This window comes from Thamnophis sirtalis, unplaced genomic scaffold (genome assembly GCF_051295495.1).
Source record: "Thamnophis sirtalis isolate CommonGarterSnake01/CBP01778 unplaced genomic scaffold, rThaSir2_p1.2 scaffold_6, whole genome shotgun sequence".
Lineage (NCBI taxonomy): Eukaryota > Metazoa > Chordata > Lepidosauria > Squamata > Natricidae > Thamnophis > Thamnophis sirtalis.
This window is the reverse complement of record NW_028261386.1, coordinates 105,084,131-105,100,133: the sequence shown is the minus strand read 5'-3', so window position 1 is coordinate 105,100,133 and position 16,003 is coordinate 105,084,131. Positions and strand designations below refer to the sequence as shown.

At 40.7% G+C, this 16,003-nt stretch overlaps 1 protein-coding gene across 1 annotated transcript in view; it reads left to right on the top strand.

Moving 5' to 3' along the window:
* Positions 1–824: 824 nt before the first annotated feature.
* The window catches only part of SLC16A10 (solute carrier family 16 member 10), a 58,151-nt gene continuing 42,972 nt past the window's right edge, over positions 825–16,003 (top strand). The window contains exon 1 of the mRNA XM_014055140.2: positions 825–1,422. Coding sequence (XP_013910615.2) covers positions 1,023–1,422 — 400 coding nt within the window. The 5' untranslated portion in view covers positions 825–1,022. The remainder of the gene's footprint in view (positions 1,423–16,003) is intronic.

Below are 16,003 nucleotides of genomic sequence, written 5' to 3'. Positions count from 1 at the left end.
TCTTTGTCCAGGTGATGTGGGGTGCATCTACTAAGTTAGCAATATTCAGTTGTTTGTTTCTACTTGTCCCTACGTGCAAACTCCTGCCCTTTTGCCCTGTACCTTGGCAAAAGTCTTTTTGTTTCCCTTCAGCCCTGCCAATAAATTGTCGCTAACTTTGGGGGAGGTGGCTGACATCAGAGACACACACGCATGTACAGAGGCCAGCCTCTGAGAGAGGCCGTCGTCGTGAGCACGGGGAAAGATCTCCTTTCTCACGCGACTCCTCCGCCGCAGAACGCGTGGCCAGCGGACCTGATTCTAAGCCTGCGGGTTTCGATGCTGCTTCTGCAGCAGAGTACAGCAGCAGCAGCAGCAGCAATTGTCGTTGTCACCGCCCCACTCTCAACCCCCATCCAATCGCCTTCCTCGGGTGGTCGTCATCTCTTTGACGGATGGGCTTGGCCGCTCGGCGCGCGCGGGGATAAAACAAACAAACAAACAAACAAAAACCCGACCCCCCCCACTTTTTCCCGCTCTCGCCTTTTCTTACTCAAGCGCGCGCTCCGCGCTTTGTCCCGGTTTGTCCGCTTCGTGGGCCTCAGGGAGAGGGGGAATGGGGCGGAACCTCAGCACCCCCTTTAGCCAATGAGGACGTTCGGAATATTGAAAGGCGGGTCGCCCCGAAGAAGGCGGGTCGCAGAAGCGCATCTCTAGCTCGAAGGCCACGCCTCCTCGTGGGCCGCTCCTTCAAAAACCACCTGGAAAAGGCTCGCGCGGACGGCCCCGCCTTGAGGGGCTGGCTCGCTCGTGCGGCAGGCGGATCAGGGGCAATAATATGCAAATCGAGCTTCGGGGCTCTTGAGTAGTGTCGCCCGAGCGGCGAGGGAGAACGTTTCTTTTCGCGCCCGGCGGCCAAGTTCTGGATCGCGCTCCTCCTTCCTCGTACGCGGGGCATGTTCGCGCTGCCTCGGCGGTGCTAAGGAGCGAGGGAGCGCCGAGCCGTAGCCCAAGGCCGCCTTTCGGCGCTTCGCTTCGCGGTTATGTCTCCCGTCAGCGAGGAGGTGGAAGCGGGGAACGCTCTCTCCGCTTCGGAGGAAAGTGAGACGGCGAACGAGGACGAGCCGAAAAAGGAGAACGGAGAATGGTGCCCCCAGGAAGCCTTGCTCGCCTCCGGGGTCGCAGAACCGGACTTGGTGGCTAGGCTGGGGGAGACGCAGAGCCCTCCCGAGAAGGCGGCGGAGCAGGGTGAGCCGCCGCCGCCGCCAGTGCACCCGGAGACGGCTGAGCCTCCCGAAGGAGGCTGGGGCTGGGTGGTCATGCTGGCCTCTATGTGGTGCAACGGGACTGTCTTCGGGATCCAGAACTCGTGCGGAGTCCTCTTCAAGTCCTTGCTGTCGGAATTCGGAGACCCCAAAGACGAGCAGCTGATGTTCAGGACAGGTAAGGGAGGAAAAGTGGCCGCCGGGGGCTTCCCTTCCCCAGCTGCCTTTAAAAGCAACTAGGCGGCGGGTCCGGGGATTTATTTATTTATTTTTATTTATTTTATTTGATTTGTCAATCGTTTACAGGAGAACAGGTATAAGAGTAAACATGAATAGGAATGAAATGGATAGGAATAAGTGAGGCAGCAGGACAGGGATGGTAGGCACGATGGTGCGCTTATGCACGCCCCTTTACAGACCTCTTAGGAATGGGGTGAGGTCAACAGTAGACAGTTTAAGGTTAAAGTTTTAGGGGTTTGAGGATGACCAGAGTCATGTAGTGCATTCCAGGCATTGGCCACTTTGTTGCTGAAGTCATATTTTCTGCAATCAAGTTTGGAGCGGTTTACTTTGAGTTTCTATCTGTTGTGTGCTCTTGTATTACTGCAGTTGAAACTGAAATAGTAAAAAAAAAACCCAAAAGATTCCTCAAAGGCGTGGGGGCGGGGGAGAGAGGGATGTCCCGTTCTTGAGCACAGAGGAAAAGCTATGAGAAGAAGAACCTAGCTGCTTTCCTCCAACTCGTGGAGCTTGTAGCCCCAGGACATCTGCAACATTGGCAAGTTGGAGTGCTGGAGTGCATGACAGCTAGATAACCGAGGAGGCGGGAGTGCTGCGGGTCCTGCCCAACGGTGTGCTGCCAACCCCCAGATCTGTGCTCTGTGCACCGTTGTGTGTTTTGTGTGCACAAATGCAAAATTCTGCTTTGAAATCTATGATGGAACTTTTCTTTACACAATGGCATACCGTTTTAATTGCAAGAAAACGGTACTTCTGCCTCCATGTAGTCCTTGAATCAGGCTGCCACAAAGATAAGGATTTCTTTATCTTTTTTTTTAGTAACCTAAAACTCTGTATTTCTCATATCTATGAAGTCATCTGGTCTGAGGACCAACCTCTTAATGTTATTGGTTTTGTTTCACATCCTGCATAAAACACTTTTTTTCTGGTGGTGTCATTTTGAAACACCCCCCCTACCTTTTTTTTTACAGTTTTTTTAATATATGCATTGTAGTTGCAGGGAGGGATGCCAGTTTTGATCTGACAGTGGTGTGGGGAAATTTCTTTGTAAAAATCTAGTTGTTTTTGTACCACAGGTACAATGCATCAGCTCTGTGACCTGCAGTTCCGTCTCTCCATCTAAAAGACTGGAGAAATTGGTCTTTTCTCTTGTGTAAGAAAAGAAAAACATCATCCTGGAGGCAAGGATATCCTGGCAAATGCCACCTTGTGTTCTTTAGGATTAAATGAATTCTACGTGGCTACTCTTAGTTGTTAGTTAAATAAAGCAGGAAGTATGACAGCTCACAGTACATTGGCTAGGGTTTAGCCTAGTGTGTTGTGCGAACCCAGACATTTGAGCTAAGTAAACCATACTTTATTTAACCATGTGTTAGCCTGTAACTATCACCAGTACACCTCAATAATCAAGGGGAAATAATATTTGCTGGGTAAAATTGTGAAATACAAGTTTAAAACAATTGAATAGTACTTAAAATCATGCTATTCACATAGAAGTAATAATGCAAGAAGGGGGAAAACTGTTAAGGCATGTGAATTTAATTTAAAAATATAGATCTTTTTATTACATCTTTATTTTGCGAAAATAAAAAACAGATAGAAATATCTAAAATGTATATTATAATTAGAAATACGTTTTTATCATTCTTTTTGTAAGTGACAGTGTCCCGCACCCAATTATTTTGAACTTAAAATGATTTTAATTTGTTTAGGAATATAACATTCCAAATCTAGATATGCATAGTTACATGAACTTGCTAAAGAAAGTTTAGTGGCTAGTATTTATGACAATATTTTTTTCCTTCAGTAAAAAAGCTGAAATTATGTCGACCATATGTTGATTTCAGTGTAGACTACAAATATGTATCAGCTTGTGTAAGAGTTTTGTTTTAACTCAACAGGATAGAGCAATAGTACTTAGACTTATATACCGCTGCACAGTGCTTTACAGCCCTCTTTAAGTGGTTTACAGAGTCAGCATTTTGCCCCCAACAATCTGGATCCCCATTTTACCGTCCTCAAAAGGATGGAAGGCTGAGTCAACCTTGAGCCCGTGAGAATCGAACTGCTTGCAGTGGGCAATACTGCATTCTAACCACTGCGCCACCATAGCTAATATATATTTCCATCTGTACATGTGTAAGATTACAGGTTGATAACTCACTGCACAGTACATTTTTGGAGGTTGCCACTCAGTTGTACATTGCAAATCTAAGTATTATACATACTGTATATTCTTTACCATTCATCTGATTTGGGTTAATATTTCTTTACCTAAAACAACCTTTACAGCACCTTTATCAGATTATTTTGAAAATCAGTTATTAGGGGAAACTGTCATCGACATAGTGCACAAGTTTGGGCAGACTCAGGGAGCCAATGGAGAACAGGGGTGGTGGTGTACTAAGAACAATAAGGTTGCATCTTCCTATTATGATTTCAATGACTGCAAATGTCTAGTTAAAACTGAGCATGAACATCATACAAAATACAGGCTATGTAATCCCTTTTTTTTTGCACACTGAAGAGTAAGTGGTAAACTTTAAATAATTGCTTTAACTTGGGCTCAAGGAATATTATATATTTAAGTTAGAAAAATATTAACTGCTTAAGTAATTTAAAAAGTCTAATATGTCTGGTTAGCTTGGCATTGACTATAATAGAAAAGTATAACAAGATATCATTACATTGTTGTTTCTAGTTGGAATATATTAAATCTTTTTTTAAGAAGCAAGTTTAACCAATTTCGTTGTATTTAAGTACAGTGACAATAAAGATTATACTTACACTTATCTGATGCTTTATGATATGTGTACATTGTGTTTATACACACAGACATTAATATAATCCGTCATCTTAATAAATAGACTAAGTTCTAATTTCTAGCTAGAATTAATTGCACCTTAGAATTGTTACAAACTGAATGAATGTAGACAGCAGCAGGTATGGGCTGAAATATTCAAATGTCTTGGTGGGACATCTGAAAACTGTCTCTTGTTCCATATAGTAATAGGGGAAGAGAAGGTGGTGTAGTGCAAGGACTAATCTAGATAGTTATTAGGAGTGACTCAAAGGCACAGATTCTTTTTAAAAAGGGGAAACAGGTGGTTTGTCAGGAATAAGGGCAAAGGAAAAGAAAGAAGAAAGAAGAAAAGAAAAGAGATGCCACTAGGCTTCCCTCAGTTAAATACATTTATTGCTAAGGTTTTGAAGCTATTGCTATTATTCAAACTAACAGGCTGCTACAAATGCAGAACTAAGGCAAAAATAACTAGATATAATCTATTTTCTTTGTACTAGGACAACTCGCCATGTCCATCTTGCGGCCAACATGCCATGGCTGACTTGCCATTGCCAACTTGTGGCCAACGTGCCATGGGACAACTCGCCGTGGCCAACTTGCCATGGGAGAAAAGTTACTGGTATAAAATAAATGGTACAATAGAATCATTAAAGGATGCCAAAGGAGGGACAAAAATGAAGTGTGATGATAAAAATTAAAATAATTTTTAAAATAATTTTAAATAATTAAATAGAATTATTGAATTGTGCTGCATTGAGTTTTCTTTTGGTGAGTTGGCCGCGGTGAGTTGGTAGTGGCAAGCTGTCCCATTCCGTGGCAGTGCTGTTTAAACTCATCTGAATCTAACAAGTCTCTCTTTGCCTTCAGAGCAGCAGTAGTGAATGGGTGTAAAATTATCTTTCTTACAACCAGAAAACATTCATACCAAGCATCTTTAGAACTATGCAGAAGAAAAGCTTAGAATGGTAAAAGCTGTTTGGAAAGAGGTGAAATAATTATAATATATAGGAATAATTCTAGTGCTGAGCATGAGGGACTGCTCCAAATATGTAGTAAATAAAAGGAGCAACTGTGTTTTCTTCAGACTTGTTTAACATATGCATTCATTCAGCTTCAGAGCCTTCTTGTGGCTCTCATGAAACAACTGCCTCTTTGTTAATTCTCTGCCCCAAGCATCCATTTTCATATGAATCAGAATCTTTAAATATAGTATTTCCTTATAGAGGAGCAGAGAAACATTGGCATGAGTTAACCTTGAGCCGGTGAGAATTGAATGCTGAAATGACCATCTGATATAAACAACAACAAAAAATTTACAGAAGAAAATCTGCTTTAGACTACTTGAAGATACTATTAGTTTGTGAATAAAAGAGTTGAATATAAAAACACTTGTTTTATTAGTGAATATTGAAGTAATTATTGCTTTAAAAAATGCATCACAAAATGCCTTGTTTAGTGACTGCCTTGTTTAGTGACCATTTGCAGTTACCATGGTAACAGAAAATCAACTCTATCTGTTCTGGTTACTTGTTTTGAAACAGAAATTTTGGTGCATAAGACTGCACAAACTTTGTGGTTTAAGGTCTTATTACGGTGATCACTTTTTGTTTTTAATTCCATGACCTCATAAATTACTTTTTGTTTGCGGAGATAAATGAATCTGTAAGATTCCCCCCCCCCAGTCTACATTTACCGTATTTTTTGGACTATAAGGTGCACCAGAATATAAAATGTACCATGATTTTGAAGAGGTAAATTAAAAAAAAAAGTTTTTGCACTCTGCAGGCTTCCCAAATCCTCTGCACGATTTGTTTTTTGCACACACAAAAAAGGCATGCAGAGCTTTGGGAGGCTTGTAGAGTGCTCCTGGGGGTTGAGGGGAAACGAGCAAAAAATGGTCTATTTTTTGCATTTTTGCTCATTTTTGCTCTCCGCAGCCCCCAGGAGCACTTGCAAGCCACCCAAACCCTCTGCACATCCATTTTTGCAAAGGGGGTGGGGTTTCAGTAGGCCAAAAATGCTGTATTCAGTGTATAAAATGCACCCAGATTTTCACCCTCTTTTTTGAGGGAAAAAGGTGCGTCTTATACTCCGAAAAATATGGTAATTGCATGATCCTCTGGAGCAGGGGTATCAAGCTTGAGGCCCATGGTTTGGATCTGGTCCACAGGGTGTTTAGATCTGGCCCACATGGCTGCCCTGGACACAGTGAATGACCGGCCCATGGTGCCTCTGCCAGTGAAAACAGAGCTTGGGAGGGTGCGTGCAGCCTTCCTGGGCTCTGTTTCGACTACGACAGCCTCCTGCAGCCCTCTGCCAGCGAAAACGAAGGCTGCATGCAGCTTCCCCAAGCTCTATTTTTGCTGACAGAGGGCTTCTGGAGGCCCTCATGGCTGAAAACAGAGCATGGGCAGGCTGCGCATGGCTTTCCTGAGCTCCATTTTTGCTGGCAGAGGGCTGCAGAAGGCTGTCTTGGCCAAAAACAGATCATTAATGGGCCACTCATGGCTTCCCTGAGCTCCATTTTCACTGGCAGAGGGTTGCAGGAGGCTGTGGTGGCAGAAAAGGGAGCCTCGATGAGTGACGTTGAGCTGGCCGTGCCCATTCCGGGCTCCCGAGGTCAAACACAACCTTGATGCAGCCCTCAATGAAATAGAATTTGACACTCCTGCTCTAGAGTCTTCAAAAAATAAAGATAAATGATTTGTTTTTTAATCTTTTCAGGTAATTTGATACATTTGTAATATTCATAAAGACATTCAATTTAACTGTCAAGAGCAAAATTTAATGTGCCTAAGAGGTGCAGTGGTTAGAGTGCAGTACTGCAGGCTACTTCTGCTGATCACCAACTGCCAGCAGTTTGGCAGATCGAATCTCACTAGGCTCAAGGTCTTCCATCCTTCCGAGGTCGGTAAAATGAGGACCCAGATTGTTGGGGGCAATATGCTGATTCTGTAAATCACTTAGAGAAGGCTGTAAAGCACTATGAAGCGGTATATAAGTCTGTGCTATTGCTATTAGTGTTCTTTTTCCATTCGTTTTATTCTTATATATATATATTACAAATCAGCATAATGCAATACGAGTCAGTTTGGTGTAGTAATTAATGCATCAAGCTAGAAGCCGGGAACCTGTGAATTCTAGTCCCACCCTAGGTATTAAGACAGCTGGGTGATCTTAAACCAGTCAATGGCAAAACAGTTCTGAAAAATCTTGCCAAAAAAAACCCCGCAGGGACTTTCCAGGAAGTCTCAGAATCAGACATGATTGAGTGGAAGAAAAAAAAAGCATTATGTAACATAGGCCAACACAACTCTCAGAGGGGATTTGTGGCAGCTAGCAACACAGTGGCAGCAATGGAGTCAGCAGTGTCAATAAGGTCTAGAGACCTTGCAGGCACCCAGCATTACGTCTTTCAGGGTGGTGATGACTATGAAAAATTAGGTAGAAGATCCTTTATGGAGGAGGTGACGTTTAGTGACCATGGATTTTAAAAACCACCAATGCGCTTCCCAAGGCTGGTGTGCCACACTGGGCCTGCAGAACTTAAGGGCCTCATGGAATAAATGAATCTGTTAGAGAAACTGATGCAAATAAGATTTTTTGACAGTAATTTGAAAAGTTTGTTATGCTAAACCAAGCTTTGTCAAATTTGTTTTTAAATTAGTTTTGCAAATGAATTTCTGATATAGTATGCAAGAGATTAGTGCCAAGCAACATGAAATTTATCATTTTCTAATGCCATGGCTTGCTTCTTATCCCTTAATGTGACATAATGTGTTAGGCTCACCTAATCAGTGGTAGAGAAGAAGGTACGTTGATTCCTAATAGCGCATTATTTTTCTTATGGTTTATAGACCAATCCCTTAATAAATTTGTTCTTGAACTGTTTAGATACCAGGCTCACTATTCTGTATTATCTGGAGTCATTTTTCTTCTATTGTTTGAAGATAAAATATTTCCTATCTCCTGGTACTTCGCCCTTTATCCAGGTACTCTGAAAAAATACAGATAGCCAAAGGAGTTGCTAATTAATGTATTTATTAATATCAGGCATTCCTTTTTTTCTTTTCATGATGCAAATTATTCAAAATCTATTATATAAATTTCCAGCTTTAAAAAATTAGATTTAGCTATTGAAGGTGCTGGAGAGAAATGCTGGCTGAAAGAAATATTAAAGATTTGCTGCTTTATTTTTCTAATAACAAATTAAAAGAACATATAATGTGAGACAATGCTAATTAATATGAATAAAATATAAAATTAAAACAACATAAAATATAAGACTTAATGCTCATTATTATGAATAAAATATAAAGTTATCTTTTATCAGAATTTACCAGATGTTACAAAACTGATCAACTTTTAATAAAGTATCAGTAGTTCCTATTTCTTGCCATTTAGGTCTAAATGTCTTAAAAAATTAACTCAGGAACAATATTTTAGAAACTTTGAAATGAATATATTAACATTTGTATATATTCCACCTTATAAATGGATTAATATTAAATTATATGTTCTCTGGGTATAAATATGCAATAATGTCTAAACAGATCGAATCCATGTATTATATGTATCTCATAAAGGAAGTTTGGATTTTTTAGTGTTTCAAAGTTGATTCTATTGGATAAATCAATTATCATCCATTCCTGTACTCCCAAGAGGTCAGAATTGCAATGGAACAAGTCAAAGGGCAATCTCTGTGAGGTTGTTTACATTTCTTCTCTGACTTGCTTGGTACAATGAACTATTTATTTTACAAAAATCTGTTCCTAATACTCATTTATGTGCAACATAATGTTGCTTCCCTTGCTTTTTTAAAAATAGATAAGTTACCGTATTTTTTGGAGTATTAAGATGCACCTTTCGCTCCTCCTAAAAGAGGGTGAAAATTTGGGTGCGTCTTATACACAGAATGTAGCCCCGCCCACTAACCAGCCTCCACCCTTTGGCTTCTGCCTCCCAGCAATTTGCCTCCTTGTAGCAAACGGGAAAATGGGCTTGTGGAGGCAGCAATAGGCTATGGTAATCCTTGCAGCCTGAAACAGCTGAAAGCTGAAACTGAAATTGAAAGTGAAAATGGCTGTTTGCTGCAAGAGGTAAATTGCTGCCAGGCAGAGCCAGATTTTTTTTTCTTCTAATCAGGCTAAACTGAAATAATATATACTTCCAGAAAGCCACATCAATTTTAACAGCATCTGTACAAGTATAGTCGGAAATGTAACACCACAAATAGTATATATTGTCTGTATTGTTTGTTGTTTGTTGCAAGGAGGCAAATTGCTGGGAGGTAGAGGCAGATTTCCTCCTCCCCCCCTTGTTTTCCTCCCCAAAAGCTAGGTGCGTCTTACACTTTGGAGCATCTTACACTCTGAAAAATATGGTATGTTGTTTAGCAGAGAGCTAATTTAGATATTTGGAGACAACTATGTCCCTAAAAGATAGACTTGAGAGGATTTTGTCTGTATCAAGCTAGCCAGAGCTATCTCATTATCTGTCCTCTACTTTTATAGGCTGATCACACTTTGTAATATACTTCATGTCAGTTTCAGTAAAATCAGCGCAGTAGAGTAGTGTTAGACTATGGCAGAGGAAACTGTCATTACTTCACAGTAGAGCTCATTAGAGATTTGGAGCTTTCCAGTTGTACCGACTTTAGTATTCTAACAATGACCATACAAATGCAATACATCCTACAACATCTTGAATTTCCAAAGACCTACACAAGGGTCCTCTTTGTAGACTTTAGTTCAGCATTCAGTACCATCATACCAGACATTCTTCCAACTAAACTAAATGAGGTAGCAGTACCTGAACACACTTGTAAGTGGATCACAAGCTTCCTAATAGACAGGAAGCAGCAGGTGAAGCTAGGTAAAATTACATCAGATACCTGTACAAGTAGCACAGGAGCCCCCCAGGGCTGGGTGCTCTCTCCACTTCTCTTCTCTCTATATACCAATGATTGCATCTCAAACAGTCCATCTGTTAAACTACTGAAGTTTGCAGATGATACAACAGTGATTGGTCTCATTTGAGACAATGATGAAACTGCATACAGACAGGAGGTTGAACAACTAGCCTCATGGTGTGACCAGAACAATCTGGAACTTAACACACTCAAAAATGTAGAAATTGTGGTAAACTTAAGGAGAAACCCTACTATACTACCACCTCTTACAATACTAGACAACACAGTATCAACAGTAGAGATCTTCAAAATTTTAGATTCTATCATATCTCAAGACCTAAAATGGACACCTAACATCAAAAAGGACATCAAAAAAGCACAACAAAGAATGTTCTTTCTGTGCCAACTCAGGAAGCTCAAACTGCCCAAGGAGCTGCTGATACAGTTCTGCAGAGGAATTATTGAGTGTCAACTGCACCTCTATAACTGTCTGGTTTGGTTCTGCAACCCAACAAGACAGACCCAGACTTCAGAGAATAATCAGAACTGCAGAAAAAAACAATTATTGCCAACCTGCCTTCCATTGAGGACCTGTACACTGCATGAGTCAAAAAGAGGGCCATGAAAATATTTACAGACCCCTAGCATCTTGGACATAAATTGTTTCAATTCCTACTCTCAAAACGACGCCATAGAGCACTGCACACCAAGACAACTAGACACAAGAACAGTTTTTCCCCCGTACGCCATCACTCTGCTAAACAAATAATTCCCTCACCACTGTCAAACCATTCACTAAGGCTGCATTACTATTACTATTAGTCTTCTCATCATTCCTATCACCCATCCCCTCCCACTTATGACTGCAGGACTGTAACTTTGTTATGATTTATACTGATATTGTTTCCTGATTGCTTATTTGTACCCTATGACTATCATTAAATGTACCTTATGATTTTTCACGAATGTATCTTGTCTTTTTATGTACACTGAGAGCATATGCACCAAAGACAAATCATAGTGTGTCCAATCACACTATTCTATTCTATTCTATTCTATTCTATTCTATTCTATTCTATTCTGTTCTATAAAAATTCTGAGGAAGGTCGTTAGAATGAAAGAGATTTTACCAATGGAAGAGAATATTTGTAGCTCATGGTTAAACTGGCTATTGTTTTCTGATTTTGTTTGAGTTACAATACAATACAATAGCAGAGTTGGAAGGGACCTTGGAGGTCTTCTAGTCCAACCCCCAGCCTAGGCAGGAAACCCTATACCGAGTTGGTAGCTCCTGGATTGGGGTATTGTTCACTGCTTGATTGTCAGTCTGGATTAATCCCTGTTTACCTGGGTGTTGATTGCTGGCAAGGAAGTATTTTGGTCTTTTTGTTTCCTTTTTAGCTTTTTGAGTGCCACTTTGGAGTAATGTATAAATGTGGTTTATCTCTGTGTGTCTGTGGATGGTAGATTTCCAGGAATTCCCTAGCAATTTTGGACTTAGCTTGATCTAGGATGCTCACAATTTCCCATTTGAAACTATAGTTAAGTCTGCCATGTATAATACAGTTAAGGAATTTTCATCATGTCTTCTGACTGCTAGTTCAAGTTCATGGATGTTATCTGCCAGTCTTATGCCTGTCTGTACATAGTGATAGTTATAGTACTTGTTGAATGAATGAATAATGAATTCAACATTATGCAAACACAAATAGTAGAACAAAGTCAAACTAGAGTCTTGGACTTTAAGAGAGCTAATTTCAGTAAACTTAGAGAAAGCTTGGGAAGAATTCCATGGATGAGAATCCTCAAGGGGAAAACAACTGAAGAAGCTTGGGAAATTTTGAAAAATGAGATTACAAAAGCCCAGTCTAGCACAATAGCAATGAAGAAGAAAAATAACAGCTTCCAAAAGAAACCAGCATAGCTGCATAAAGAACTCTCTGACAAATTGAAAGACAAAAAAGATAAGCATAAAAAGTGGAAAGAGGGGTACATAACTAAGGCAGAATATCAGCAAATAGCCTGAGCCTGAAAAGATGAAGTAAGGAAAGCTAAGGCTCACAATGAAGAAAGGCTTGCCACAAAAGTAAAAAATAACAACAACAAAAAAAAAGCTTCTTCCAACATGTTAAAAACAAGAAAAAAGTTAAGGAAACAATTGGTCCATTGCTGGGAGAAAGTGGCAAGAAGGTGACAAGCAACAGGGAGAAAGCATAACTATTTAACTCATCTTTTGCATCTGTCTTTACACAAAGAGATAAAATAGTCCAACCTATCAAAAACAGCACCACAAAAATCAGATTAGGAACACAAGTTGAAATAGGGAAGAAAACGGTACGTGAGCACCTGTCTATCCTAGACGAGTTCAAATCACCAGGACCGGATGGATTACACCCCAGGGTTCTGAAGGAACTGGCAGACGAGATCTCATAAGAGCCGAGGTGGCACAGTGGTTAGGGTGCAGTATTGCAGGCCACTTCAGCTGACTGTTATCTGCAGTTCAGCGGTTCTAATCTCACCGGCTCAAGGTTGACTCAGCCTTCCATCCTTCTGAGGTAGGTGAAATGAGGACCCAGACTGTGGGGGCAATATGCTGACTCTGTAAACCGCTTAGAGAGGGCTGAAAGCCCTATGAAGCGGTATATAAGCCTAACTGCTATTGCTATAACCACTGAACTATATCTTTCAGAGATCCTGGAGCACTGGGGAACTGCCAGAGGACTGGAAAAGCGCTGATGTGGTTCCCATCTTCAAAAAAGGGAAAAAAATAGATCCAGGAAACTACAGACCTATCAGCCTGACCTCAATACCAGGAAAGATTCTGGAAAAGATAATCAAGCAACGAATTAGCGAACACCTAGAAGTAAACAAAGTAATAGCCAAAAGCCAACATGGGTTTGTCAAAAACAGATCATGCCAGACTAATCTTATTGCATTCTTTGACAAAGTGACAAAATTAGTGGACCAGAGGAATGCTGTCGATATAGTCGATATAGATTTCAGTAAGGCATTTGATAAGGTAGACCATAACCTACTACTAGATAAAGTAGAATAATGTGGGTTGGACAGCATCACCACCAGATGGATTCGTAACTGGCTGACCAACCGCACTCAATGTGTAGTCCTCAATGGAACTGCATCTACATGGATGGAAGTATGTAGTAGAGTACCCCAAGGCTCTGTTTTGGGCCCAGTACTCTTCAACATCTTCATCAATGATTTGGATGAGGGAATAAATGGGGAACTCATCAAATTTTCAGATGACACCAAGCTGGCAGGAATAGCCAACACTCCAGAAGATAGACTTAAGATACAAAAGCATCTTGACAAACTTGAACATTGAGCACTATCTAATAAAATGAAATTCAATGGTGAAAAGAGTAAGGTTCTACATTTAGGCAAGAAAAACGAAATGCACAGGTACAGTATAGGTGGTACCTTGCTCAATAGTAGTAACTGTGAGAGGGATCTTGGAGTCCTAGTGGACAACCATTTAAATATGAGCCAGCAGTGTGCAGCAGCTGCCAAAAAAGCCAACACAGTTCTAGGCTACATAAACAGAGGGATAGAATCAAGATCACGTGAAGTGTTAATACCACTTTATAATGCCTTAGTAAGGCCACCCTTGGAATGCTGCATTCAGTTTTGATTGCCACGATGTAGAAAAGATGTGCAGACTCTAGAAAGAGTGCAAATAAGAGCAACAAAGATGATTAGGGGACTAGAGACTAAAACATATGAAGAACGGTTGCAGGAACTGGGTATGTTTAATGAAAAGGACTAGGGGAGACATGATAGCAGTTTTCCAATATCTATGGGGTTGCCACAAAGAAGAGGGAGTCAAACTATTCTCCAAGGCACCTGAGGGTAGAACAAGAAGCAATGGGTGGAAACTAATCAAGGAGAGAAACAACTTAGAACTGAGGAGAAATTCCTGATAGTTAGAACAATTTATCAGTGGAACAGCTTGCCTCCAGAAGTTGTGAATGCCCCAACACTGGAAGTCTTTAAGAAGATGTTAGATAGACATTTGTCTGGAATGGTATAGGGTTTCCTGCCTAGTCAGGGGGTTGGACTAGAAGACCTCTAAGGTCCCTTCCAACTCTGCTATTGTATTATATTGTACGTTGTAGATGACTCCTGTAGGTGACATCTTCTTGTGCTACTGGGTCTTTCAGCTTATTTAAGATGCTTTGAAGAGTTATAATTGTATGTGCTATGGTAATGTCATGTAGTTGTAATAATCTATTGTTTTTGATGTATGGCATTGTTTTTGATGTATGGCATTGTTATCTTTTTCATAGCTTGTGTTGGTTGTGTTGTAGTAGGTTGAATATCAGATATTTTTAAAAATATAGTTGCATGGGTATCCATTTTGTGCAAAGATGTTGTATACGTGTTCTGTTTCCTTTTCCCTGATGTTCAGGCAGGGTGTTTGTGCTAATCTAAATAGAGTTCTTACACAGCTCTTGTGGGAGATTGAATTGTTGCTTTGGTATGGAGCACTTGACTGCTGTGAGTAGTTTTACGATAAACCTATGTTTCTAATTTGTCACCATTTCTTCTGCAATTGAGGAATGTGCTATAAGTTGTTGATCATTTTTTCCTATAGCAGTAGATAGCCCCATCTTTGCATCCATTCTTTAAATTGTCCTGATCCAGAGTTTTCATACCCAGCATGTCCATTAGCCATCCATGTTACCTGGGTACCCTCCATAAGCAGGATCGTTATTATTATTATTTTGCTTCCATGCCCTTCATTTATTTTAGTTCTCCATCATGTTTAGTTTGCTCTTCAGCATTGGAATGAAAAGCTTCATGGTAACTAAACTCAGGACAAAAGTCCCCAGTGGTGTAACTGTATATCCTTGCCACCCCACTATGCTTCCCATCACCGCTCAGCTCAACACATCTTCTTAGGGAACAGGATGTTCAGGCAGGATATGAACAAATTCTGCCACTTTCATGGAAGATACTATGGTAGGAAATTAACATGGCTACTAAGATACAACTTTTGCTGAACAATTGGTACAAATCAAGATTAGTCTTCTTATTGGAATCCTTCAAAGGTACTAAGCTATTCAGAGTCCCTATTTTAGGGTTTAAACATGCCTAGCTTTGTTAAACAAAACCAAACGAACTCCTTGACCAAGAGAAGTAGGTCTTCTGAATGTCAGTTTACAAGCTCAGGACTTTCTGTTGTATCTTAGTAATTAAGGAGGTAGGGCTTCTCCATAAGGGGTAAGCCTTCAGCCCAGCACTCTCTTCCACTATGAAGGGAAACAACACCATCACAGCTTCCCTGTGGGTGGAAGGTTAATTATTTTGTCAGTCTCACTCCATAAAATATTAGATGTGTGGCTTCCTGCAGTTGCAGCATAGAATTCACTTTTTCCTCCCTCATCAAGATTTTTTCATTGCACTTGTGAGATGACTAAGCACAGTTTCGGTCACCAGGTCCTATTTGAAGTACCATATTTTTCAGAGTATAAGATGCACCGGAGTATAAGACCCACCAAGATTTTGAAGAGGCAAATTAAAAAAAAGGTTTTTGCACTCTGCAGACCTCCCCAAAATGGCCCATTTTTCACAAAAACGGGCCTATTTTTGTCAAAAAAAGGGCATACATAGCCTTTAGGAGGCTTGTAGAGTACTCCAGGGGGGGGGAGCAAAAAAAAGCCTGTTTTTCTCTCATTTTTGCCCTCCCCAGCCTCCAAGAGCACTCTGGAAGCCTCCTAAAGGCTATGGATGCCCATTTTTGCAAAGGGGGCGGGGTTTCAGGAGGCAAAAACTGCTGTATTCAGT